This window comes from Accipiter gentilis, chromosome 21 (assembly GCF_929443795.1).
Source record: "Accipiter gentilis chromosome 21, bAccGen1.1, whole genome shotgun sequence".
NCBI classification, from domain to species: Eukaryota; Metazoa; Chordata; class Aves; order Accipitriformes; family Accipitridae; genus Astur; species Astur gentilis.
The window spans coordinates 1111628-1136656 of record NC_064900.1 but is presented as its reverse complement, the minus strand read 5'-3'; the positions used below and the strand labels follow the sequence as shown (position 1 = coordinate 1136656).

General features: G+C 50.6%; 2 protein-coding genes and 1 long non-coding RNA gene across 10 annotated transcripts; 2 read left to right on the top strand and 1 right to left on the bottom strand.

The window, feature by feature from the left end:
- Positions 1-4517: 4517 nt before the first annotated feature.
- MLF2 (myeloid leukemia factor 2) lies at positions 4518-17365 on the bottom strand. 8 transcript variants are annotated; one of them, XM_049824465.1, is made up of 10 exons: positions 17129-17236; positions 16605-16692; positions 13849-13922; positions 11750-11876; positions 11245-11280; positions 9701-9754; positions 9150-9275; positions 8638-8797; positions 8308-8549; positions 4518-4607 (listed from the first exon to the last, which is right to left on the bottom strand). In XM_049824465.1, exons 2-9 carry the CDS (start codon positions 16626-16628, stop codon positions 8371-8373), a joined length of 780 nt encoding a protein of 259 aa, XP_049680422.1. In that variant the 5' UTR covers positions 16629-16692; positions 17129-17236; the 3' UTR covers positions 4518-4607; positions 8308-8370. The 8 variants fall into 8 exon arrangements, with proteins under 8 accessions (XP_049680422.1, XP_049680421.1, XP_049680426.1 ...); XM_049824464.1 differs by lacking the exon at positions 4518-4607 and adding an exon at positions 7192-7780 and having other exon boundaries at positions 17129-17365; XM_049824469.1 differs by lacking the exons at positions 4518-4607; positions 16605-16692; positions 17129-17236 and adding exons at positions 7192-7780; positions 14646-14672.
- On the top strand, positions 15571-16279 carry LOC126048920 (uncharacterized). Its single transcript, XR_007509040.1, has 2 exons — positions 15571-15652; positions 15872-16279. It is a non-coding gene; the product is annotated as an uncharacterized LOC126048920 (long non-coding RNA).
- Positions 17366-18593: 1228 nt separating the features above from the next.
- PTMS (parathymosin) lies at positions 18594-24574 on the top strand. The gene is made up of 6 exons (XM_049824235.1): positions 18594-18675; positions 21417-21829; positions 22625-22696; positions 23468-23549; positions 23708-23772; positions 24383-24574. Exons 1-6 carry the CDS (start codon positions 18594-18596, stop codon positions 24431-24433), a joined length of 765 nt encoding a protein of 254 aa, XP_049680192.1. The 3' UTR covers positions 24434-24574.
- Positions 24575-25029: the final 455 nt, after the last annotated feature.

Sequence of the window (25029 nt, the reverse complement as noted above, 5' to 3'; positions counted from 1 at the left end):
TGTGGGGAGCTTGCTGCTCCCCTTCTTGAAGGTGGTGGGGGTGTCAGACAGCATGGTGCCAGCAGCCCAGTGTCTGTGGTGGTGCCTGTCGGTACCTGGTGAGTGGGGAGAAGCGTAACAGCCAGGCAAGCGCCCTGCAGGACTTGTCCAAGGTTCTCCCCATCCTCCAGTGGTTTGTGCTGGAGGACCTGTGAAGGTAGAGGTGGTCTTTGTGCTTAAGGGCCCTCAGCAGGGCTCCCCTCAAAGGGAGCCAACGTTTTGTTTATGGGGGTTGCTGAGGCCACCCTTGCCTTTGTCCCCCCAGTGAGGCATTTAAGCGCTTGGTTTTTGTTTATTTGGGGGTTTTTTTGACAAACAGGAGGGCTGGTGCATATGAAAGTATCTGTGCACGGGGCCGTGTGCTCCCCCGAGCTTCACATGGGGATGCCTCACCTCTGCTCCGATGGGGCATTCACTCACCTCTACTCCGAAGGCTTTCTTGTGGAAGGTGGGTGCCTGACAGTCCGGTCTGTTGGGTGAACTGACCCAGACGGATGGGTGTCCCGGTCTGCTTCCTGTGGGGCCGTACCTTCTCGCGCAGGCTCCCTGCCGACAGCAGCCACCGAGGGTTCTGTCTGCCTCTCGTCACGGCTGGACCAGCCCCCCCAGGATAAGGCCCTGGCTCTGCAGAGCAAGGTAGAATAGTTGGAAGAATCCCACAGTCCATGTCAGCAGCTGGAAGCGCATCTCTCGGATCTCCGACGTCCTTCTTGTCTCCTTTATATGCCCTAGAATAGCTGCTCATTTTCCTTCTGTGACCCCTTTCCCTCTCTGCCATCCTCTCCATGGGCATCTGTCTGTGTTCCCACCTGCAGGGCTCTTCTTTCCTCATCCTATTCCCTAGTACTAGTCACTGCTTAGCTGCAATACTCGGAAAAAAACACCTGCTTTCTCTACCAGTTCCTCAGCCACCCACCTCTTGGGTTTTTCTTTTCAGGGCTGCTCCAGTTTTCCGGGAGCATCCCTGCCAGTGCAGTGCAGAACTGGGCTGGATTTTTGTCTGCCTTCTCTGCTGGTGGCAGGCTCTGCCACTCCCGGTGAAAGGAGTTCATTTGCAAAAATTCTTTGTGCAATGTGCAATTATATTCATGTTGCGATGAATTCAATAGGTACCAAAATGTCAGCTGGATTCAAGAGCTGTGACCCTTATATGGGGAACGAGAACATCCAAAATTACTGCAGCACTTGTGCGTGAGTTAAAAGCAATTCTACACCCTCCTGCTCTGAGGCACAAGTGAAGCCCCAGCCCCTTCGGATCAAAAGAAAATGTTTCTAGAGAGGCTTTGCCCTGTCTCCTGCGGGTTTCCTTGCATCTGCTGCTGAAGCATTTAGCACCGGCTTTGGGATGTGGGAAGATGGATGATCTGTTTGGTGGGAGCAGAAGTGAGAAGGAGGCTTCTGGTGACCAAGTGTGATCTCTTACCGGTACCGTCTCATAATCCCTTGCGAAAGCTTCTCAAGTACCAACCAAAAACTGGTTCATTTTATTGTCCCCACTAGTCCCCTTGGCAGGCTGCCCCAGAACCTGACTGCTGTAGTGGTTAGAAAGTTTTTCTAATTTCCAGCTTAAATGGATTCACAGCTAGTTTATATTCTCTTGTGCCTGTGCCAGCGTGGCTTTAGCTGAAGCTGTTCTTCCTCCCTGGTGTTTATTTCCCTCGAGTGTAGACTTCACTTTGCTTAACTAATCAAACCAGCCCCCTCATACGTTGTGAGCTCTCTCTAGCTTGTAGGCTATCCTGGAAGCTTGCTCTTACTTGCACTTCAAATAAAGCTTTCTTGGCTAGAAATGAGCCCAGTTCTCTTCCCACAGGTGAATTCCGATCAGCATCTTGCATAGTAACAGTACCGCATACCTATAGCTACTAGAAACGCCTCCCGACAGCGTGTGTCATCTCGATGCCTCAGTAGGTGCTTAGTTATTGTACGATTCACTGGTGATCTTGAGTCTGTCTTCTTCTCTGTTGCTTATAATCAAAGAAGGTCCAGTTTACAGCTAAGAAAGTCTTGATTTTAGGTCCTCTGTGCTTCTAACTTTAGTCCCTTTGCTGTTACTGACACCTTCAAGGCCACCTACGTCCTCCTGCACAATACTCTCATCCAACATGTCTGGGTTTTATTTATTTACTCATGCATTTATGTTTTGCAACCTTTGATCTCCTTTTCTCTTATTAGTGAGGGATGGATATTGTGAGGCTAGTATCTCTACTTCCAGCTCACCTCTGATCATTATGGCATCAACAGTTGAAGACAGGTAGTGTCTATTCTATTCCCCTTCCTTTGTATCTCCTCCCCCCTGCCCAAGTTTGTATTAAGTGCTCTCATGATTTATAAACCCAGCCAGCCAAAACTGCCAGATATGAGGAGATAGGGGAAGTAATAATAACCTAAGTGGAGTTTCCCCATGGGGGATACTTTTTGAAGTGTCGTCTTTAAAAATGAAAATTCCCAGGAGGAAAAAAATAGTTACATTTAAGACAGGGATGAAAAAGCCCTTTTTTTAAGAGTGTTTTGGAAAGTAGAAAGATGTTGCAAAATCAAACAAGTGATTTTTAACCTTGGCCCTGTATTGAGGTCTATTTTAATTCCTGTTGTCCTCCTACACTGGAGTTGGTGCCACAGGAGTAGCATTTGCCTGTGGAATTTTACACTCTTGCCCTACAGAAGTGCACATTTGTTTCCCAAACAAACCCTTGTCCCCACGGACCGCTCCGTTTCCTGCAGCTTGCTCTGTGGTCCCGTGTGCTTTGACATCCCCATCAAGTCACCAGGTCTCTCCCCCTTCCCACCCTCCCCTGCAGTCTAGCACTGTGCCAGCCTGCTTTCCTTTCCGATCGATAGATTTTTAATCCTGAAGGGACAGGTATAATCACATCTTGTGGCCAAGAGCTACCTCACCCCGTTCCCGTGCCGGCTTTCCAACGTCTCTTTGAGACACCCCATCTAGCTTTGGAGTAGCGAGAGCTGGAAACCCCAGGTATGCTCTAATGATCACGCTTTCCTGTGAAGGTCTGCATCTCATTTCCAGTTCCATCACCAGGTAGCTGCAGGTTTTCTGCTAGGTTGAAGAGCCCTCTACTGTCAAAAGCCTCAGTCCCATAGAGGTAACACCAGCCCGTGCTGGAGTGGGATGAGCTCAGACACAAGAGTCTTGAGCTCGTGATATCTTGTAGTGCCAGTCAGTGGCTCCAGGCTTCAAGTCGTCCTTGTTGCTCCCTTCGAAAGTCCTCCTAATCTTTGGTGTCCTTTTTAGTGTCGTATACTCAGATTTCACACAATGGGTTCACTATTCTGATATAGGGGACAAACTTTACCTCCCTTCTTGGTGAATGCAGGCTAATGCACGCCAGTGTAACCCATCTCCACAGATGAAGAATTACGCAAGTGCCATTCATGTACTTGGTTGTCTCCTGATCCCCTAATTCTTTTCGGAGTCCCCCAGCGTTTCCAGAAAACAGTCCTCCATCTTGAAAGAGCACAGACCACGTTTATGTTCCCGGATTAATGTCTTTCTGCCTTCAGTGCAGCCAGAAATACTTATTGTTTATAAATAACCACCACACCAATAGTTACGGACTGCTCTGCGCATCTCATCTTTTTCCTTCATTTATCACTTTCATCGTTCCTTGGGTCCTCTGAAAGCTTCATCAGCACTGGTTTAATATCTTCTTTCAGATCATTAATCAAGTTACTAATGAGCATTTGTTTCAGAACAGCATCCTACTCGAAATAATTTTGTATTCTGGGGTCTCTTTTTCCCCTCATTACTTGAAATCTATCAGTGAACTAAAATGTGTAAAACCGGCCCTTTTGTTGTTTTAATAATTAATCTCAAATCAGAGCATGGTCTTGTGTGGCTAAGATACCTTGTGCTGGTGTAACCTTTACCTTTAGGTTGCTGTCATGCCTTTGTTAACCCAACTCATGATTTAATCAGAAAATACTACATTAAATGTTCCTGTTGGACAGGAACAATTTCAAGAAAGTGAGATTGAGAACATTATGAAAACCGATACATCCTTTTATTTTTAAATTTAATGTATTTTCCACCTCTTAGCTTGACTTTGTCAGTTTACCCGGTTTACAGCTGCAGATAGCATCTCATTTACTGTTTACAAATACGGGCACAAGGTTAACTTTCCCAGGCTCATGGTACTTCCCCAGTGTTCGCTCTCCAAAGCTTTAAAAAGGACAGCAAAAGGTGCACAGAGCTTCCTACAAAACTAATTAAGGACAAAGTTCCCACTAGCTCTAATGGCTCTTACTTTCATGATAAATTTTTGAATATGGAAAACTGAATATACAGCAAACAAACCCCCTTACGTTTCTATTCTATTTGTGTGTAGCTAATGCACTCTCATCTGAGGTTCTATCATCTGTCTTTCCACCAGTGTTTCCAGCCTCTCTCCACCTCATTCTGCCCACCTCCCCTTCCTCACCCCCCCTTTTAAGCACGGCAACTCCCTCCGTCTCACTCCAGATGCTCTACTTACGCCTTATCAAGATGCCGAAGTACCACTGAACTGCATTGCTTTGGCGCTTCAACTAGTCCCATCTGAAGGCGACAGCTGTGGGAGAAGGAGTGAGAACGGATTTTGTCTCCATCGGATGGATAAGGACGACTTGGAACCACGCCCTGCACATCTTAAACGAACGCCGTTTGACTTTCATGTTGGGAACATCCAACTTTCTCTTTCTCCATTCTGCTGGAAGAGCTGTCACAGACATCTCAGAAATCTAAGAGACTCATCCCAGGCCTTACCCTTGCCCCCATACAGCAGGTGGTCTACTTTTAACAGGAAACCATTTCACTTGGAACTATAATGGGAAAAAAATTAACCAGACGTAGGCATGGTCTAAATGCCAAAGTCAGGGTGGTGTAACAGAGGTGGGCTTTCTAATTGCACCGGTGTTCTTGTTTTCAGGCAGCTCAATTAGAGCAGTGCTGCATGCACAGACTCGGGCACCTGCTTACAACTTGGAGCTTCTCACAGCTTGTCTAAAGAGAGAGGAAGACGACTAAAGCACTGGTTGTGCGCACATACCTTTTTGTGGCCTCCGTGCAATTCTCTGCATGCTCTGCCATTGGATTAATAACATCCATCAGTGATCAGTAAGTGAATTTTCGTCAAACCAGGGTATCGGTGAAAGGGAGAGCCCCCCCTCCCGCCCAGCACAACTCGCAATTGCTCAGCAAAAGGCACCGGCGGCAGCGCATCTTACTCCCGCTGGGGTACAGATCTGCCCTCCCTCTCCTTGCCTTCACATTCTCTCCTCTTCTTTAAAGTCTCTCAAGCCACTGACCAAAAAGCACCATCGTGCCCGGAGCCTGGAGCAGCTGAGAAGGCTCCTTCAGCAGAATGCCGAGCAGCAGGTGAAGATCGGCCTCCCAGGACTGGAGGAGCCAAGGGAGGTTCCCTTCTTTGGGGAAAAAACCCTCCTGCTCTCTGAAGTCAGAGGTTAACACACTGTCTCAGCCTCAGGACTAGCAAAGAGGAGACCCTCCCAATACACTTCCCGTACTTGTTTTTTGGTTTGGAATCTCTAGAACTCTCTCTTGGGCTTCTGTCTCTACTTCCCAGCCTTAACACAAGGTCCTCCTCTAACTGAACCTCTTTCCATTTCCCTAGACCACCAGAGCCTTGTCACACCTGGAGAAGGCAGAGATCTTGGAAACAGCAGCTGGGTAGATTGCACCCCCTGTGCCAGAGTGCAAGAGCACCCAACGCTCCCAGATCTGTAAGCAGAATGGAACCCAACAGGGTGCAGAGGCCGAATCCAGATAAAAGGATTAGATCAAGATGAGGAATTCCATGCCCAAAAAGGAATGGATCCTCACATCTTAAAGGTCAAAGTTAATCCCCACCACCACCACGCCCCCATCTCCCTGTTTTCTTTCTCAGACATCACCTTAAAGCACGGCCAGGACTTCGCAGCTGGTTACCACCACCCTCTCGATGCTGTAAGCACCTTTTGAGCTCAGCTCATTCTTCGCTGGATCAAAACACCACATCCCACCTCTCAGACCAGCTCAAGACCACCACTGAGATGAGGGCTGCCATTGCTGCAGTTCCTTCTTTCAAAGTCTGGCAACCCCAAGAGGACTCGTCTTCCACTAAACCTCTCCCAAGCCCTGCTTTTTTTCTGTGTAGCTCCTCCTTCAGCCTTGCTTTCTTCAGGGTCTGCCCTGACCAGGACATCACCAGAAACTCAGTCCACTCCCAGGGGCAGCTGGCTTATCCCCCTCTAACTTCACTGTCTCAACCGAGGTCCCTCCCTTCACTCTCCCAGATGCTGGGGAGAACTCTCCAACTGAGGAGCCATCACCTGAAGACCAGGACCTCTGCTGCGGCTTGCTATGTGACAAAACAGCATGGGGAAGCGGTGACGGAGCCTGCCATCAGCTAAGGCTCTGCCCTGCACTTCCTTGAAGCGTGGAACACATGCAAACTCTGCCCTAAGCTTTCCAGGGCTGGATTCTGCATCCTTTTTTTTGGGGCAAGATAGTCCTCAGCAAGGTGTCTGTCCCTCTGTTAGGGCCCATACATAAAACACGGCAAAATCCCAGCACACCGCTTCCAGGTTTAAGTCATGCTTCGATTTCCTGCCTTCTGTTCTGAACGAGTTGATGAAAAGGTTTACGTAAGGGTGCATGCCAGACCAGGAAACCGGCCCAAGAACCCAGATCTTCCCTGTCCTGTACTCCTAATGCCTCTCAAGTTTCACCTAATACTGAAGAAGTTAAGGTCATTTGCAACAACATTGCCTCAGTTGCAGAGAAATAATTAAGAAAATAATGGAAACGTTCCCTGGCTGTGCAGGAACCCCAGAGGCCCAATTCAGGGCTCCACAGATGACCATGCAGCAAGAAAGACCAACCAATCTCCCTTGAGTGCACAGTAAAACTACAGCAATTAAAGGGTATTTTTGCAAACGGTGGGTTCTTGGGTCTTCTTTCACAATTTCCATGTTAAGCATTATCTCACTTTGTAACTATATGGGAAGGCTATAAGGCTATTTCCTGTAAGAAAACAAAGCCTTAGAATTAAACACCAAGCTTCTCCTGAGCGCTTTCCCAAGGGTATGAAAGAGGTTACTTAATTCCACAGCAGGCACAATTAGGTCAGCTGAAGGTAAACACTGATCCAACAATCCTTTACAGTTTGTTTCTTTATTCAGTAAACATCTAGTTACAAGTTTCACAAATTAAAAAAGTGGGGGAGCTGATTGAAGAGGGGTCGGGGGGGCCACAGGCTGATCCAGCTTTTGTTCTGCTCCTCCCTTCTCTAACGCACACATCCTTCTGCTTCTCCATAGCTGCACCAAGGAGCAGGAGGGGAATCGAAGCCTCTGTCCCGGTGAGGGGACCGACACGGGGTTCTAGCAGAATTCCCTCATCTTTCTTTCCCAGGGGACTAAACACAAACTTCAGAACCAGCCCAACCCAGCACAGAAAGAGTGGAAAGGATGGAAGAGGCAAGGTGGCAGCTCCTCACGCCCACCACTACTGGCAGAAAGAACAGAACCAAGGGAGAGCAGAAAGGGAATGGGCAATTAATGCGTTCCTTGCACGTCAGTGAGATTCCCCACGCCCCACTGCAGCACCCAAATGGGGCAAAAAAGAGCAATGCAGAAGATTAGTTGCTTTGTTTCAATTCTTAAGTGGGAGGGAGGTTAATACTAAATTTGAGGAGGGTCCAAGTGGTGCTTTGAAGGGGCTTCAGAATTTCACCATCTGTACCTAGGTGGAAGGGAAACAGAACATACATAAAAAGAGTAAGCAGTGACTAGAAAGCAGCACAGAAGACAGACAGAGGCATGTTTAAACCTGATGTCTAGACATCAAAAAAAAAAGAAAAAAGTCCCTTTTCAAGCACTAGATCACATCCTAGTGAACCCTATTCAAAACACAGGAGAGCAGACACCAGAATTGACAGCAAATGGTCTCTAAGTTCTATACAGTGACAGTATAAACACTCTACAGATTGCAATCCCACATCATTTCATACCATCTCAACCAGCAGTTAAGGCTGACACCACACTTCTTTGTTGATGACAAAACTAACTTAAACAGCTTCCACCTTCCCCTTCAGAACAGTATTTTCTCAAAATTCACATCCTCCCCTGCTCTCTAGATTAAGTGGGAAAACCCATTTCCAACCGACACTTCAAAATAATACAAGACTGGGGCAATGAAAAAAAAAAAATCATACGGCTAAGAGGCAACCGCGCAGTGGAAGATGAGGAAAAAAACCTGTTAAGACTTACAAGAGCGTGTAGGTAGATTTGGGGGTGGCCACGCTGCACCCCCCCACAAGGTCTGCTCTGGGTTCACCAGTCATACCGACGGGACTGTCTGGAGGGAGAATCCTCAGGGCCCTGGATCGCAAGACGAGTCGCTTCAGCCCGCCGGCCGCTGCTGCCTTCATGACGTCGGTAATCCAGGCCCCGCTGCGGTCGGAAACGGGACGTCTCTCGCCTCCACTCATCATCGAATGCGGCTGCATCGCCTGTGTAAGGAAAGAACAAGCTCAGAGGGGGAGGAGGCGGGGAAGCGGCACCGGGGTTTGCTGGGAGGAGGACACGGGCAGTACTCACTCTCATCCATGTTGATGTAGTCCTGCCTCTCCTCCTGGTCCCCCGTGCGATGGTTCCGGGACCGCTGCATGATGTGGGCCCGCTCCCTGATGTGGTGTCCAATCGACATTTGTTCCAAGCCACTGTCCGAGTCCCTTACAGTCCGTCTAGTCTCACGGATCTGAGGGCAGATTTCCGTGTAGGATCAACGTTTTAATTCATTCTCCCAGCCCCATAAGGCACTCCGATTCTTGCCTGCAGTATTTCAGTCATGTTGCACTGCCACCACTCCCAGGATGTCAGACGCAACATAATGAAGAGGGAAAAATGGATTTCCCCCTGCCAGCACTTCCCATCCCCTCCCAGTGGCCCTCAGCATGGTTCAGTGAGTCACAACGCGCTCCTCGAACCGCAACTGACTGCAAGCAGAAGTGCTGTGGGTGGCCAGCACTGAGCCACCAAACGAAGTCTATCCACCCACAGCAAAACCAGCAGCCTTGTGCTGGGAAGATGCACTGCAGTCTCCTCCTTACCCCGCCAGGTGCTGAACGCATCTCCGAGGTCTCCTGATAGACTTTGGGCCCGTCACCCAGGTTGGAATAGGAGATGACAGTTGAGGAGGTAAATGTCTGGCAGTTAGCACCACTTGTCATATGCTCCTGCAAGAAGAAAAGGGGAATGGTATAGAGAAGGAATGGGAAGGAAGGAGAGATGGCAGTTAATTCTCTCTCTATACAACAAAGTACGAAGAAATTACAATACAAAGAATATAATCCCCATGGGTCCATCTTTCTGGAGAATACATCTTCCTGTTAAATTAATTCTTGTTTCTTGCTAAACAAGTCTACCCCCACACTTCCTTCCTCACCCATCTCTCCTCCCTGCCCTCAGAGGGTATGCCTGAGGAACAAGCTCTCTATCACCAAATTCTAGTCGTGAAGCAAGGCTCACAGCCTCAGCCGCCTCGGCAGCCTGAGCACAGCCCATACCAAAAGAGCACAATAAGGTGGGAGATGATAGAGGGGATTGCAGAAGCACCCTCAGGACTCCCCTCAATACAGACTGGTTTACGGAGGGTTCTTACCATGTTTCCAATCATGTCGTTCATCATCCCAAACATATCTATAAAGCCACCTGCCTGATAAAAAGGAAAAGAGAACACAAGAATAGTCAGTTTGGAAAGATACAGGAGGAAAGAACAACAAACTATCTGCAAGGGACAAAAAACCCACTGCCTAAGAAGAAAAGCCTTGTTCTTTTCCCTTTCGTTCAGTAGTGCAGGAAAAAACCCAGAATTTGGGGTTGCCGTTCTCTCTATTCTCTCAGGCTGCATTGCCACCGTGTTCTGGCTCTCCAGATCTCTGGATACAGCAAAGGTTGTTCTTTTAGTTTGGGCCTGACTCCCAATGCACTGGGGTTTGCAAGTCTGGGCACTCAGCTAAGCTCAGAGAAGAAATCTCAGGATATGCACCAACAGTGATCTTAACCATAAGAGAGTAGTCCTTGATGATGTTTTCACCTCATCACTGTCAAGTCTTAATTTAAACCACAAGGAAGTTTCCATTGATTGTATTCTTTCTAACATAATAACAAGTTTTCTTATTTTCCCTACAAACACCCGACTTTTTAATCTTGTAAACCTAAGGCTGCAGTAATATACTGGGCCAGCAAGTCCCACAGGTTAATTGTGCAATATGTAAACAAAATTACTATGTCAGTTTAAACTTGCTGATTTTTTTGTTTCCTTGAGTAGCCTCTTGTTCTCATTTCTAGCACAGCAGTACTCCCGCAGCATTATTATCCTTTGAAGTCTATCTGTTTGTATTCTTAATCCTTCCCTGAGCTACAACAATTCCAGGACGCTTAGTCTCTTTCACTGAGGCAATCCTGCAGAGCAAGGCAGCTAAAGTTGCTGGATCTGGAATAACCTATTTCCACTGCATTATTTTAGTAGATGATGGAGATCAGCATGCTCCAAGCACAGTTTCTCACATACACACAGCCATTCTCATTCCAGTCCTGTTCACTTGAAGTATTCTGTTGGCTTCTCCATTCGCCACCACTGGCAAAGGAGGTTGAATAATAACCTCTGCCTACTGATGTCCAAGTCTTTTCCTCACGTCGTCACCATTCCTCCATTACCTCCAAACAGATCCGCAGCTTCTTTTCAGACATATGAGGTTATTAAGAGTCTATCTGCTCTTCCCGGGTATTAACTGTCCCAATTCCTATGAAATATTGTGCTGTAACAGCTTTAGAGCTCTTCTCTGGTCAAGCTGCAAATACAACCTCCCCCCCTTCTCTCCTCTAAACAGCCCATAGACTAGATTAGAACATTAGAGGGGAAACAAGGGAAAGGCCTGAAGTCATACAGCAATGAGAAAGGTCCAAGAGAAACCAGCTGCCTCCAGTTCCAGTTCAATGCCCTCTTCCGTATTCCGTTTACTATAAATCTAGTGCTCATTCTGGTCTCTTCACACCTTCCCACCCTCACTACCCATTAGGATAGATGGTCTTGCTCACAGATGGCTACATCTTAGCACCGACTGCACAGAGTGCTGATGAATATCTGTATGGAGCCACTACTTGGAAAGCCTCTAATTTGACCCAGACAAACAGAGAACTTACCATGCCAAGCATCCCAAAGGGTGAAACAGCTCCTGCCTGCCAGGACAACAGAAAAACAGAACAGAGAATGACCTTGCAACAGCCAAACACTAGATCTTCCTCAGAATACCCTCATCCTTCTCAGAAACAGAACTGAGAACACTCAGGCCCAACAAACAGATCAAGAAAGGTGCCCCACAGACTCGTGGCAGTTCAAACAGTATCATCCTTAACAAACCAGACAGAAGGTGATGCTCCTAAGTTTCTCCCAGTTATATTGATTTATGCCCTTGAGAAATAACACGTATTTCTTCCCCTCCGCCCATTCAACCTTGAATGCAGTTGCGTTCAATGTATTAATGCAGGTGGAGTAAAGAAAAGGACAAGACCACCACTGTTTTTAGAGATTGATTCTGCAGCCACCATCTGTGTGAAGGCAAGGGGCATGCCCAACCCAGTAATGGTGCAAGACAAAAAGCTAACAAGGCAGTTTAAGAAATCCTATCCTGTACTCAGCCCCTCTTACCTGCATCCTACGGCCAGCCTGGCGAGCCCCAGGTGTGGTCCCATCAGTGATGCCAAGGAGTGGGCCAAACCCGAAACTTCCAGAAAGCATGCGGTTCATGTGCTGCCGGTGGATGGCAAAAGGGTCCCTTTCAGAAAGGTTGAGAGAACAACGGTGAGGAAAGAATGACAGAAGACAAAGCCCCACATAATCCACCCATTCTGACTTTGAGTTTCTCTTATGTAACTGTACATTTCTTTCCAAGCTGAAAATCCAGAATGCCAAGAACTCAGTGTTGCTTATGATGATCTTTGGGGCTGGAAGGGACCTCTGGATCCCATCTGAGTTCTTGTAATAGAAGGTACTACAGCACAGAATCCCTAAGTGATGTCTGCTCAGAAGTAGTTTGGTGCTCTGCTCCCACTAATGCTTTAGGGCCAAGCACGGCAAAGGCTGTTGCAGAACCTCGCTGCTCTAACAGATGAAAACCACTTCTCAGATCTGCTGTCCATGTACCCTCATAATTTCATACTGATTTCCTCTTGTGCCATCAAAACCCTTAACATTAATAGCTCTGCAAAACAATCAAATCCTTCTGGAAGAGCAGTTCTTTATTTTGCAGGGAGGTCCTCGAAGACCCTCCCAGCTGCAAAGAGAGGACTACACTTAATGGCATCAGAGAGCATGCGATCCTAGATACCATCCTCTCGCCCCTCCACATACCCGTGCACAAACACACTCATATGCAAGACTGAAGACTCCAGAATGGACTGTATGGCCTGACACTGTGTGACATCCCTTCGCCCCAAGTAATCTTCAGCTGCTGTTTTTCTACAATGGTACGTGTACACCTGTCAAGAGGCTGAGACCACATACAGCTTTTGCAGATCTGAGAGGGAAAGGGAACAACAACTGGGGTCCCTAACTGGTTTTCCTTTCTTTTGCAGCCTCCACTTTGAGGGCTGTACGCATTCACACATGCTGGAGGAACAAGGAGAAAAAAAGGAGAATAAGGACAAATGGTCACAAGACACAGCGGCCACAGTACAAAAAGTCTGGGACATACCATAGCATTTTTCGGCACATCTTATAGCCTGCACTTATCCCTCCTGAGCGTGAATAACCTCAACAGCACAGAAAAATCCTGAGATCACAAAAGCACCTACTACAAACCAATACTATTCTGTCTCTACTGGAAATGCTTCCTGTAATAAAAGCTAGACTCGTACCTGCCACATCAATGAGAACACAAGTCATTCTGTGACAAGTGGAACATCAAGGTCTCCTCTCCTACTAATCTGTTTACAGCTGATAAAGTTCTTGCTTATTACCAATTTTGTAAGGAAAAACTTGACTTTATTCTTCTACGTAAATTAATTCCACCAAATTTCTAGTAGTGCCATGCTTAACATAATCAAATTATTACTGTATTACAGTCTATCCCTTATCTGCTTTGGCAAGGACTGCCAACATAGCTTCACTGCCAAAATTTATCAATAGCATCCAATTTCTGGACTGTGGACAGAAACAAAAACATTTAGCAAAAGGAATCCCAGGAAGACTTCTTGGGGCCTTTGCTAGATTTCAAGACTCATATTTCAAAACTACTTGTTGCCTTCTCTTTACTCATTTCCTTGCAACTTTACAACTGCTTCAGCAGTCTTCTCCAGCTCCATTAATGATTTCCTGTGCAGCACAGCAAAAAACACTGGACGGAACAGTATACATTATCTATCTGAACTGAAATCCTACTTTGCATAAGAAAGAAAAAAAAAATCCTTACGCAACAAAAAAGATCAGGTATTCCAGCTCTCTCTTCCTCAGACAGTTGCAATGCTTTCTGGCCTACTTTATTTAATTATGCTTTCCTCCAAGACCATGCTCTAGTATTGCAGAAATCAGACCGACGCAAACCAGGTTATTCCCTGCGCTGCCCCTGAAGGGAATGTTTGTTATTTTTCTCCAGACAGCTGCGTTGCGCTATTTCCCGCAGCCCAGAAGGCCCTTTGCCCGCCTCTTCGGACGGGAGGGTAGCCCCCCCCGCCCCCCCCTCCCCCCCCTCCAGGGGATGATCTGCGTCTCCCCAGCCACCTCCCGGGAGGACGCCCAGCTCGACTCACATGGCAAACATGGGGTCCTCCGGCTCGCCATCCCTCATCAGCCGGAACATGCTTCCCTCGGTCGGGGGCGGCCTCTGCGGAGGGGAGAGGTGGGGGGGTGAGCACAGCCCAGGCCGAGGGTGGCGAGAGGGCGAGCAGCGGAACCTGCCGCCATCCCCCCGTATCGCCCCCATCCCAGGCAGGTGATGGCAGCGCTCCCCCCCGCCGCGCCATAGGCCGCGACTCCCCCCGCCCCCCCCCTCCCCCGTCGCGGCCCTCCCGGTCCCGGTCCCAGGCCCCTTCCTCTGCCTGCCTGCCGGTGGGTGCCGAGCGGCGGGCACAGCCCCTTCCCCTTCCTTCGGCGGCAGGAGGAGGCCTGCGGACCGATCACGCCTCCGCTCCCATCGCGGCCTGGGACCGCGCTCGTCTCCGCCGCCCCGCCCGCGCCAGCCGGGTCGCTCCGCGCATGCGCGACCGGTCCGGGCGAGGAGGTGCTTACCGAGGAAAAGGGGGAAGGAAGCGGGGGAGCCCCGCCCCTCGCCGACGTCACCGCGCGCGCCCCGAGAGCCGGGAAGGGCGGTTCGGCAGAGCGCCCCCTGGCGGCACCCCGGCGGCGGGGTCCGCCAGACCGGACCGCCGCCGCAACCGGCCCCGGTCGGTGCGGGGGGCGACGGGGCGCAGCGAACGCCACCCGCGCCGCCGTAACCGAGAGAGCACGGAACGGCGTACGGGCAGTTATTAAACGGGGAAGGGTGCTTTGTTAAACCGGGTTGCGGGTCGTCGCTGCCCCTGGTGGGGGAAGCCGCCGGGAATCGTACCCGGTGCACCTACACCACCCATCCGTGGGGTGACCGGCTCCGTCACCGTCCCCGGGGAGTGCCGGTTGCCTTCGGGTACCGCCAGCTGGAAGAGAGCGGACCGAGTCATTCCAGCTGGAGACCAGGGACACGCTTCCTCAGGGATGTTTTTGTCCACCGTCGCATCCTGCCCGCTGCGTGCGGGAGCCAGGCGAAACCCGTGGCCAGAGGACTGGCAAGAGCAGGTTGCAAGATGTGGTTGAGAAATCGCAACTCCTGAGTTGTGGCAGGAGCCACGTCCTTGGATTTCGGAGTCTGACGGAGGAAAATGACCTGGTGGCGTGGTTTATGTGGTGGGATGAGTAGGGGACTTGGCAACAGTTCTTGCTACAGTGGGTCTCAAAACCGCTCGGTGTCCAGAAAGAACAGAAGACCTCTCGGTGGAGGCCCGTGCCTGGGCGTACGGAGAAGGCTCTTCAGATGTCCCCCCTTGTATCCAGTACGTGCGTTCTTTGGAGGATGAAACTCATGACCACAACGACAGGGAAGCTGTGGCTAGCACCATGGTGCAGGATCGCGGCGTGGAGACAGATCCCACAGGCAGGGCACGGGCAAAGCAGCGACAAACTGCTGGGGCAGTGCTCCTTAGGGAGGCTGTTCTGGGGTTAGCTGCTGAAACACGCTCCTGTCATCAGCTCAGAGCTGGTCTGTGAGCACGGGAGTTCCTACAGAGCCTTTGCTGACACCGCCTCAGCCTCTCTGCCGCTTCTTCTGCAACCCTGAATCATCCTTCAGAGACTGCCAGTCTGGAAAGCCTTTCCTGATCGGTGTGTTTTCCTTTTGCTCCGAGGCTCTCCTGATGTTTGAGTGGAGTTGACCTCGAGTGGCAGGATTCCAGGGCAGGTAAAGAGCTTCTTGGGCAAGAATGTAAGCATCTCTCTTTCTTTTTTTCCCCAGATCTGGGATAAAATGACTTGCTGTCCCCCAGATGCCAGTGATCCTCCCACTCCTGAAATGTCCTAGAGATGGTAAGACTCCCTCAGTTTTTTCCAAATACTCAAGTCAGGCATTGCTGCCTTCCAAACACAGAGATAGGGAAGGAATAGAACAGAGTCTGGAACAAGTACTGCTTTGCAGATCCTGTTTCTGTCCCTAATGCTGCTCCTCTGCAAGTGGCCTGCGACCCAAAGGGCTGACTTTATGAGACTGGAGGCTGAGGCTGTGAGTCTCACTGGGTATTTCTGTAGCCTTACAGGCAGTCCTTACACCTGATGAACCTACGTTACCAAAGACCACGCTACCAGTGGTATTGCCAGCTCAGCAAATCACGAGGGATTCTAGCTTGCAAAGAATCGTGCTGGTGGCAAATGCTGGGCAAAACCCTGGAAGGAGGAATTGGAAACGCAACCTTTTTCTGGAACACGGACAAGCCCACAGTTCCGAGGAATGCAGAAGCTGCCTTAAAGCACTGTTTATAGGAGAGGTTTCTCGCCACGCTATGTCTAACGTGCACCAAGGGGATGGCCATTTGCTATGTTAGAATAACGAAGCACGTGGGGGCATGAATGAGAAGCAAGACTCCCATCTTGCTCCTCTCCCACTCTCTATTTAGGCTGCTTCTGTTTTCGTCACGAATAAAAGCTGTTAACTATGTCTCTCCGTTTCCTTTTCTTTTTTTTTTTTAAGCTGCCCAGGTTATGCTGGAGGCGGTGGGGGATGCGAGGGGAAGGGGAGGATGAAGGAGCTCAGCAGGCAGCCAGGAGGAGGTGAGCAAAGGGCAAAATGGAAGAGGGGTGAATGGCACCCACTGCCATCAACTCCACCTTCTCCCGCCTACCGCCGGCTGCTGCCAGGCAGCCTCCCCCCCCCAGCGGCACCGTCGGCCAAAGGGGCAGCCACCGTGGAAGCGTTTTAAAAGCAAACTGAGTATCACGTGGTGAAGGTAAATAAACAGTACGCTGAAAAATCATGCCTTGTTACCTGCTGCTTCCAGGGACCGATCATTTTGGCCAACGAGAGAGAAACAGCTTCTTAATGCGTCGAAATGTTCCAGGGCCCCTGTGGACGCCTGTAAGACAAAGAAATCCTCGTTATCAGAACTCAGAGCTACCCACAGCCATTTCCTCATTGGTTCCCTTCATCTGTGCCTCTTACGTAATCCTCACCCAACAACTAACTCTGACCTCAGATGAAGGGCACCCTGAGTGAAGGACAGCTCTGATTTGATCCTCAAACATGACAATTCATATTTGGGATGCTAGAGCCAGCTTGTGGTGGCTGCAGCTTGTGTTGCACGGCAGCTATTACTTTCAGAATATTTTGCTCGTGTTAAGATTGTGTCTGTCATGCTGTGACTGAGAACCACGACCTCCATCTGTGCTGTGTTAGCAGAGAGAGGTTCACAAAAATCACAATTGAAAAAACCTCCCTCCCCTTCTGACAGGCTGTGTCACCCCTCGTCACTCCCTTCTACTCCTCTTGCTTCCTCTCGTCACATTACCCACCCTGCTTCCCAGCCCTCCGCAGTGCTTATTTAAATGTGTTGCCTCTCAGGAAGCCATTTCCCTATGCAAAGTTGGCTGGTGGTTGAATTCTTGGGTACTTCCTCTTGACTTCAGGATACAGTATCATGAAAGAAGAAGAAAACTGATTATCTGCCTGGATTTTTAATGGACACAGGGCAGAAAGATGAACAGTGTGGATTAAATACATAAACGCATTCAAACACATGCCCTCCGCACACTGAGATTTTGCTAGCTTCACTGTAAGTGAAAGGACAGGTACTCTCTGTGTCTGAATTTATGTAAATCTAAGAAAAGTTAATGCAAATACACAACCTTCCGCTCTTTTGTTGTTCAGCAAACAGTTTGGAAGAGTTTCGGAACCACTTATGAGTTACTTCACAAAATAAAATTCTTGAAGTAACCAGTATTGTGTTTTGCTTTTGCTCAGAAAATGGCTCATAGTTAGTTCAGCCTTCAAAATAAACAAAAAGTCCCGTTCCCCCCCAACAGAATACAGTGACAAGACTAGCAAGGTATTAAAACAAAACGCATAAATATTTGCTTCTAGGTGCATGCATCCTTCATGTGCTAGAAATAGAAAAAAACATGCCATGCGTGAAAGCCCAGACACATATGCAAGCACAGGGTCACGAATGAAGACATGCACATGCAAGCTTAACACACGCCTCGGTAGAGAAGTACCATACTTCCTATACTTACGAAGGCGAATGCATGTATCAGAGAGAAAATATCACCACCGTACACAAATAGGTAGGTACTGCATCCAAACACATGCACACACCTGCATAAACACAAAGCACAAACAGGGTACAGCATAAAAACTGCAACTTTTTGTACTAAGAAAATTACATTCATGTTGTTGTTGGGGCTGCAGACAGGCAGGCATAGTGTCTGTCTATGTTCCCAAACAATGATATATCATGTAACTTCTGCACCTCCCTCATTTTTGTCTTTTGGAGGCCATTAAGACTCCAAAAAGGATGGAATATATTCTGCTGAGTTAGCAAAGCAACTTGAGGCAAAGATTACAGAACATACTGAAAAGGGACTCGCATCCGCAGACCGCACAATGAGTATACTCACATTTGCAATGAAGGGGAAAACACAGATGGGAGAGGGAAGAAGAGAAAAGTTGCAAATTGATCTGGCAGACGAAATGCAGAGTGGCACAAATCAGATGGAGGAGCAGAAGACACAAGGAAGAGTTAAGTGAGACAGTTAAGGGATGCCCTTGGGGCTTGAGCAAAGCAGTTGCACACTAGAAGGCAAGAGAATCTCACCATCAAGATCTGAAGGGCAAGAAGAGTTGGGATGCAGAAATGGGCATGTCACAAGGCATGAGGAAGAGTTTCACATCAGATTTAAGGGGAAAAATATAGTTGATACAGGCATGCAGGGCAAAATGGGACAGGTGGGAAAAGGCCGGGGGCTGGCAGGGCACGAGATGAATTTTGTGGCTGGCATAAAGGATGTCGCAAAGAGAAGCCAGGGTGAGGACCACAGGAAGAATGCTGCCAAGAACACAGGTAGGAGGCAAAAGTTGAGAAGCAACAGATGAGGTTAACAATTGCAAAGAGGATATGGTGGGGAGCGTGGAAGGGAAAATGTGAGGCTGCACACTGCTGGTGCTGGGGTGGAAGGGAGAGGTCACAGGTGGCACACCAGTTTGCAGAGCTGACCGAACGGCCCCATCCTACAGGTTGCTGGAAACAACACTTCCCTTACACAAACAGGTGTTTGTCTATTTGCATCTGCGGGTATGCCGTCTGTGTCAAGAAGGCGCGTTGGGCACAGCGACATCGCTGAATACAATCCTTGCTTTCTCCCCTCTAGGATGTTGTGTCAAAGCCTGTTTGGGCATTAACGTGAAAATGTCTCTGCCATGGGATGCGTGTTGGTGTAGTTTTGCATTTTCAGTAGTTGAGCCTCTGAAGGAAAAAGGATTAAAAACCTGAATTGGTGAAGAGAACAGCAGAGCCACGAGTCTCCTTACAAGCAGAAGCAGAGAGGAACAACATCTGGCCACTTTATAGATTTTTTTGGCTCATATTTTTGGGTGTAGCTCCAGAAATTAAGATTTTCCTCTTGCAGAAGAGAGGGATAAAAAAGGGGTACTTGAACACTGATAGTAGCTAGACCTGAGAAATTGGCCAGAGGGGCTTTGTGAAACAGTAGGGGGAAAAAATAATTACTGCATGCATTTTCATGATTTGTTATTTCGGTACTAGCCTAGATCTGTGCGTCTGGGTTACATGACAATTTCTTTGGGGCAGGCACTATGCACTGTGTGTAGCTAGGAAGAACATATATTTAGATCATGAGAGAAACAGCTGTAGCTGCAGGGGAGTTGGGATGACAAGGTGGGGATTTCCTACCTCCCTGTCACACAGATTACAATTTATCCAATCTCTTTCATACTTTCCTTCAGAAGATACATACTTATCACCCTACCTGTTCTGCAAGTACCAATTGCTTCTTCTATTAAATGCTCAAACTGAAACACATTCCATTAAACTCAGAGCACCAGTTTTAAATCCTGACTTTGCACAGTGGCTTACTGAGTTTGTATCAGAAGGACAAGAAGGGCTTGTGTGCCTAAACACATTTTCCAACCAGATGGCTTAATAACCTTGCCTTGTACCTGTGAGAAAGGCTGTATACACGTGTACATCCATATGTACTCATGTGCATGCTTAGTTTTGTATGTAGGCTTGCAAATGCATGCAGATTTTTTTGTGCGTGCCTGTGACTAAGAGTGGGACAACATAAATCTTCTGGGAAAGGTAAAGGGAATTTAGTCATCCCAGTCTGCTCAAGCTGATAAACAATGGTCTGAAGCGCAGCTATAGGAACATCTGTTTAGTTAGCAACAAATCCCCACGGCTGCAAGACACAACCTGCCGTTCTGCAGAAAGGACTTATGCTTAAAAGGAGACTCAAGAGCTGGGCGGTGATCCTTCTCAGCGGGCTCCCCCCCTGCCCAGAGGCAACTGCCAACGCCTCCGCAGCCAGCGGGGGCCAGGAAGGGCCCGGTTTCCCAGGCAGGCGGCAGGCGTCAGTATTGCACGCCCTAAGCTGCCCGGTCGAGCCACCGCTCACCGCCGGAGCCAGGAGGCCAAACCAGCAGTGGGCAGTTTGAGCTGCCCTCACCAAAGAGCACCAGCAGGCCATCATGGCAGCGCCGGGGAGGGGTGAGCTCACCGGTGCCCCAGCCCTAACACCTGCCATGCTACCGCGGAGTAGCACACAGGGCTGAGAACACTGAGGCACGGCCCCGCTTACGCCACCGAAGCCTCCCCGCTTTAAGCGCCGGAGGCAGGCGACGCCTGCACCCCATGCTGCCTGGCTGCTTCAAAACAGTCTGCTTCAGGCCCCTCTCCTCACAAACCACCCCGGACGCCAGCCAGGACCCCCCAAAAATGGAGCACCCACAGAAGGGGAGGCCAAACCCAGCAGAGCCCCACAGGCCGCGGCGCGGCCCACCACCGCCTCACACCCTCGCCTGCCCCACCGCCCCACGTGCCAGCGGCCCCTCCCTCCTCACTGCAGCAACCGTCCCTGCAACCCCCCCTACACACACCCCGCCAGCGGGCTTACCCCCGGCAGCCAATAGGAAACCTGTTGCCAGGCGGACGGCTCATTTGAATAGCCCAATCGGGCGCCCACCCATTAGTCCCTCCTTATATGGGGAACGGGGATGCGCTCTCTTAACCCTCCTCGCCGACGCGCGCAGGAGCCGAGCCCCGCCCTCTTCCCTCCGCCGCGCGCACCTCGAGCGCGGGAAAAGTCAGCCTTCGCCCCGCCCCCAACGCGGCGGGTTCCCGGGGGGAGGGAGCGGGAGGGAGGGCCGCGGGGCGGGAGCGGGAGCAGCAGCCCCGCCGCCGGGAGCGCTTCCAGCGGGGCGGGCGGGCAGCTGGAGTGGAAAATTCCAGGCAGGAGGCCGCGTGAGCCCGGCCGTCGCCAGCCCTGCCCTCCCACACGGCCCCGTAAGCACCGCTCCTCGCCCATCCCCGGGTTCCTCCGGGAAGGGGCGGCTTCCCACCCCTCACTCCTCCGCCCGGCCGTGCTGCAGGGGCGGTGGGGCAGAGGGTCTCGGTTCTCCCTCCCCCTCATCCCCAGGCAGCGCCTGGTACCGCTGCCTAGCGGTTCGGCGGGAAGAAGGGAGCGGGGATTTCGTCCTTCGCGCCCCCGCCTGGCCTCGACGGGCCGGGCGGCACCGGAGGGGGGAGGGGGGGGAAGCGGCACCTTCGCGGGGGATTGCGGTGAGCCCCCGGGCGGCCGCCGGCTCTTGTGAAGCGCCGAGCCCGCATTGTTCTGGCGGCCGCGCTACCCGCGGCGCGGCCCGTCCCTCTCCCCTCCCTCCTCCTCCTCCTCCGCCTCCCGTCCCTCTCCCCTCCCTCCCCAGGTCCCTCCTTCCCTCGTCACCGGGCGGTGTATAAATCCCCTTCCCCGGCGTATCCCCCCACCGCGGGAGACCCTGGTACTTTGGCCCCCGGGGCGGGAACCCGCCGCCTCCGCATCGCCGGGACTTTGCGCTCCCGCCGCTTCAACACTCAACCCTTCCACCCCGGCTCCTCACTCTTCTTTCCCGCGGGGCTCCCTCGCACCGGCCTCTTCCCTTCGCTACCCGGGATGTCGGAAAAACGCGTCGAGGAGGTACCGGCGGAGCTGAGCGCTAAGGTGAGGCACCCTCCACCGCCGCCGCCTATCTCCTTATTTCGCCACAGCCGCCCCGTTCCTGTCAGGGGGGGTGTGGGGGGGGTGTGAGGGTCACCGATCGCCTCACGGCGTCTGAGGTACCCGGCCGGCGGGGGGAGCGCGCGCGCGCGGGCCGCCCGGCCAATGGGGGGGGAGGCGGGGAGCGGGGCGGGGGGCGCTCGCGCCCCCCGCCCCGCCCCCCGCCTCCCCCCCCATTGGCCGGGCGACCCGCGCGCCGGGCTCGGCTCGACTCGGCTCTGTTCGGCTCTGTTCGGGGCGGGGGGGGGTGGGGAAAGGGCGGGAATCGCGCCGGCGGGTCTCCCGTCAGGGCGGGAGGACGGCAGAACCGTTTAAGGGGAGACGGTTTAACGGCGACGACGGGGAGGGGGGGGGCGGAAAGTTGTGTGGACACAAAGCGCCGGTCCCGCGGAGGGGAGGAGGGGGGGGTGGAAGGGCCGGAAACGCCTCGATCTTACGGACAAGGTTCTTAAAAAACCAAAAAAAACAACAAAAAAAACCTCAACAAAACACCCCACCATTAAAACTCTTCCGTACTTCTGGTTTCCACATGCGCGCGGTCTAAAAGTAGCTCTGACGCGTTTTCGTTGCTTTTTTTTTTTCCTTTGTCAGGGCGGGCAGATTTAACGCCTAATACGTTTTCTCTCTTCACCGTTAACTCTGCATTTCCTCTAAACCCTCTTTGTTTAAGCATCCCCGTCTTTTTTTATTTTCTCGCCGCTGACCACCGGAATGTTTTTTTTCTCATCTCGTGTGTAGGAAATGAAAGAAAAGAAGGAAAAAATTGAGGAGAAAACAGTCCACAAAGAAAAGAAGAAGGAGGTAGTAGAGGTGAGGCCCTTCTGAGGGATTTAGAGGCGTCAGGGAGGGTTTTATAAGAGGTGGTTAGCCTGGCTCGCTTTGGTTAACGAATACGAAGGGAATACGGGAGATGAAGAAAGAGGGCAGGCCGAGGGAGCTCATAAAGGAGAGGGGCAAATGAAGAGCGAGCTATAGGATAATTGTGGAGAATGAGCCTTGAAGGACTTGGCGGAGTCAGCATGGCCCAGCGAGAAGAAAAAAGCTCAAAGAAGGGAATGGAGACAAGATCAAGTAGGAGTTAGGTGAAGGTGGCACAGGAGACGCGGTCCTGCGCCCACTGAAGTATCTTGAAGTCCGTCAGGGGTATAAGTTGAAGAAGGGGGGGGGGAGGAGCAGTGACAAAGTGCACAGACAGATGAAGGTCAGAAGGGATCTGGAAGCAGATGTACTACGGGCATAGGCTAAGTCATTAGCCTGTAACCAGAGAGATGTTCTGATTGTTGGGATGGGATGGCAGCAGCTTGTCGGGATGTAAGCTTGTGGAAGTCAAGGCGGTTCATATTGGTGGTGAGGAACTGGAAGGATTGGGTTTGTAAAGAAGGCCGGTTGGGAGGAGGGTTTCAGCTGGGATGGTGGGAAGAACGGTGTCTGAGTAACAGTGCAGAGGTCACTTGATGCACATCTGAGACTGGAGCCTGAAGCGGCTGGAGCCGTGGAGATGGGTCTTGCACTTGCAGCAAGGAGCATATGGAAACGTCATCCTGATGCCTATTTCTGCTCTGCCCAATTTCTTTCATTCAGGATGAGGAAAATGGAGCTGAAGAGGATGAGGAAGAGAATCCTGATGATGTGGATGAAGAAGAAGGTGGTGATGAGGATGAAGGTAGGAATAATTGGTATAGGCAGGGTGGGGGGAATCGGGCTGCAGGGAACAGAAGATCATGGAGGGAGATTCCTTCTTTGAGCCCTCTGACTGTGAGATTACATTCCCTTAAATGCTACTTCAGTTAACCTGTGATTTCCTCTCTTGCTTGTGCTTAGAAGGAGACGAGAATGGGCAAGAGCAGGATGGTCATGCAGAAAAACGATCTGCAGAGGAGGAAGAGGTAAGTGATAGTGTGAGAGTACTGGCAGCGAGAAGGAACTAGGTTACCTGCTGATCAAATCCATGTGGATGCCACTGCTGAGCATCTCAAATTGGCCTCAGGTCTCATTGCTTCAGCAGCAGATGGGTAAATAAATCTCATGTGGCAAGGGGACAATGAACGTCTGTAGACTCCTTGTAGGATCCCGGTCCTTCCACTAGCAGTCACGGTGCTGGGTGTTTGAGATTCAAGGTGCTTGAGGTTGTGCTGGGCGATGACCCCTCAAATACCCGTGGACTTCTGGGCTTCAGGCCAGCAGATGGACTTGCAAGGGTGGATCTCGGGGTATGTCTGAAGCGATGTGAACCTGGGCTTCTTAGACCTCCCAAAAGTAACAGCGCGGGTATCCCTCCAAATGGAGCTGTCCCCGTCTTAACCGTGAGCATCAACAGAACAGTTGTGTCAGGCACTCAAGGGTGCTTTAAAGAGGAGTGGATTTAGGGCGGGCCAAACAGATCTCCATATGGAGGAAGGAGCAGCAGTAAGAATTTTGTGGAGAAATGACGTGCCTTGGTGTGGTGATTGATGGTAACTCCTTTTTTTTTTTTTTTCCTCTCTCTGTCCTACGTAGGATGAAGTGGATCCAAAGAGACAGAAGACAGAAAACGGTTCTTCAGCTTGAGTCCTGCCCTCCCATCTCCTCTGTTCCGTCCATCTCTCCTCCTCCATTCCAGCCTGTGCTTGCACTGTCCGTTAGCCTCTGGCTTCACACAATCTCAGATGAGGAAAGATTAGAAATGCTCTCAAACAGGGAAGACAGCAGTTTCCTCCTCACCCGAAGACCTAGCCCATCTGTGACATTCCCCCGCTGAAATTGGTCCAGTCCCCCACATCCCTTCAGCTGTGCCCCACTTAAAAATGATCCTCCTCCCTCAAGAATCTCATCGTTTTCTGGGGCCCAGTACATAAACTTGCCAGGCCCGTGTGCCAGGCTTCTCATGTGGCAAGCACCTCTCCTTCCCTTTTCACTTGCCCTCCTTTTTTTGTCACTAGTACGACTGAGATTCTTGATAGCTTCTGCTGCCCAGACCTGCTGTCAGATTGTCCTCCCTGAGTCCAGGAGGCTGCGGGCACAGATCTCATGGTGCGTTTTCCAGTCCTAGGCCTCCTCTCATCTGCTTTCCCACTGAACCCCGAGAGACGAAGAAAAAGAATATTACAAGCAAATAATGGTTCTATTAAGCCACATACGGAGACAGAATTTATTTTAAGCTTTTT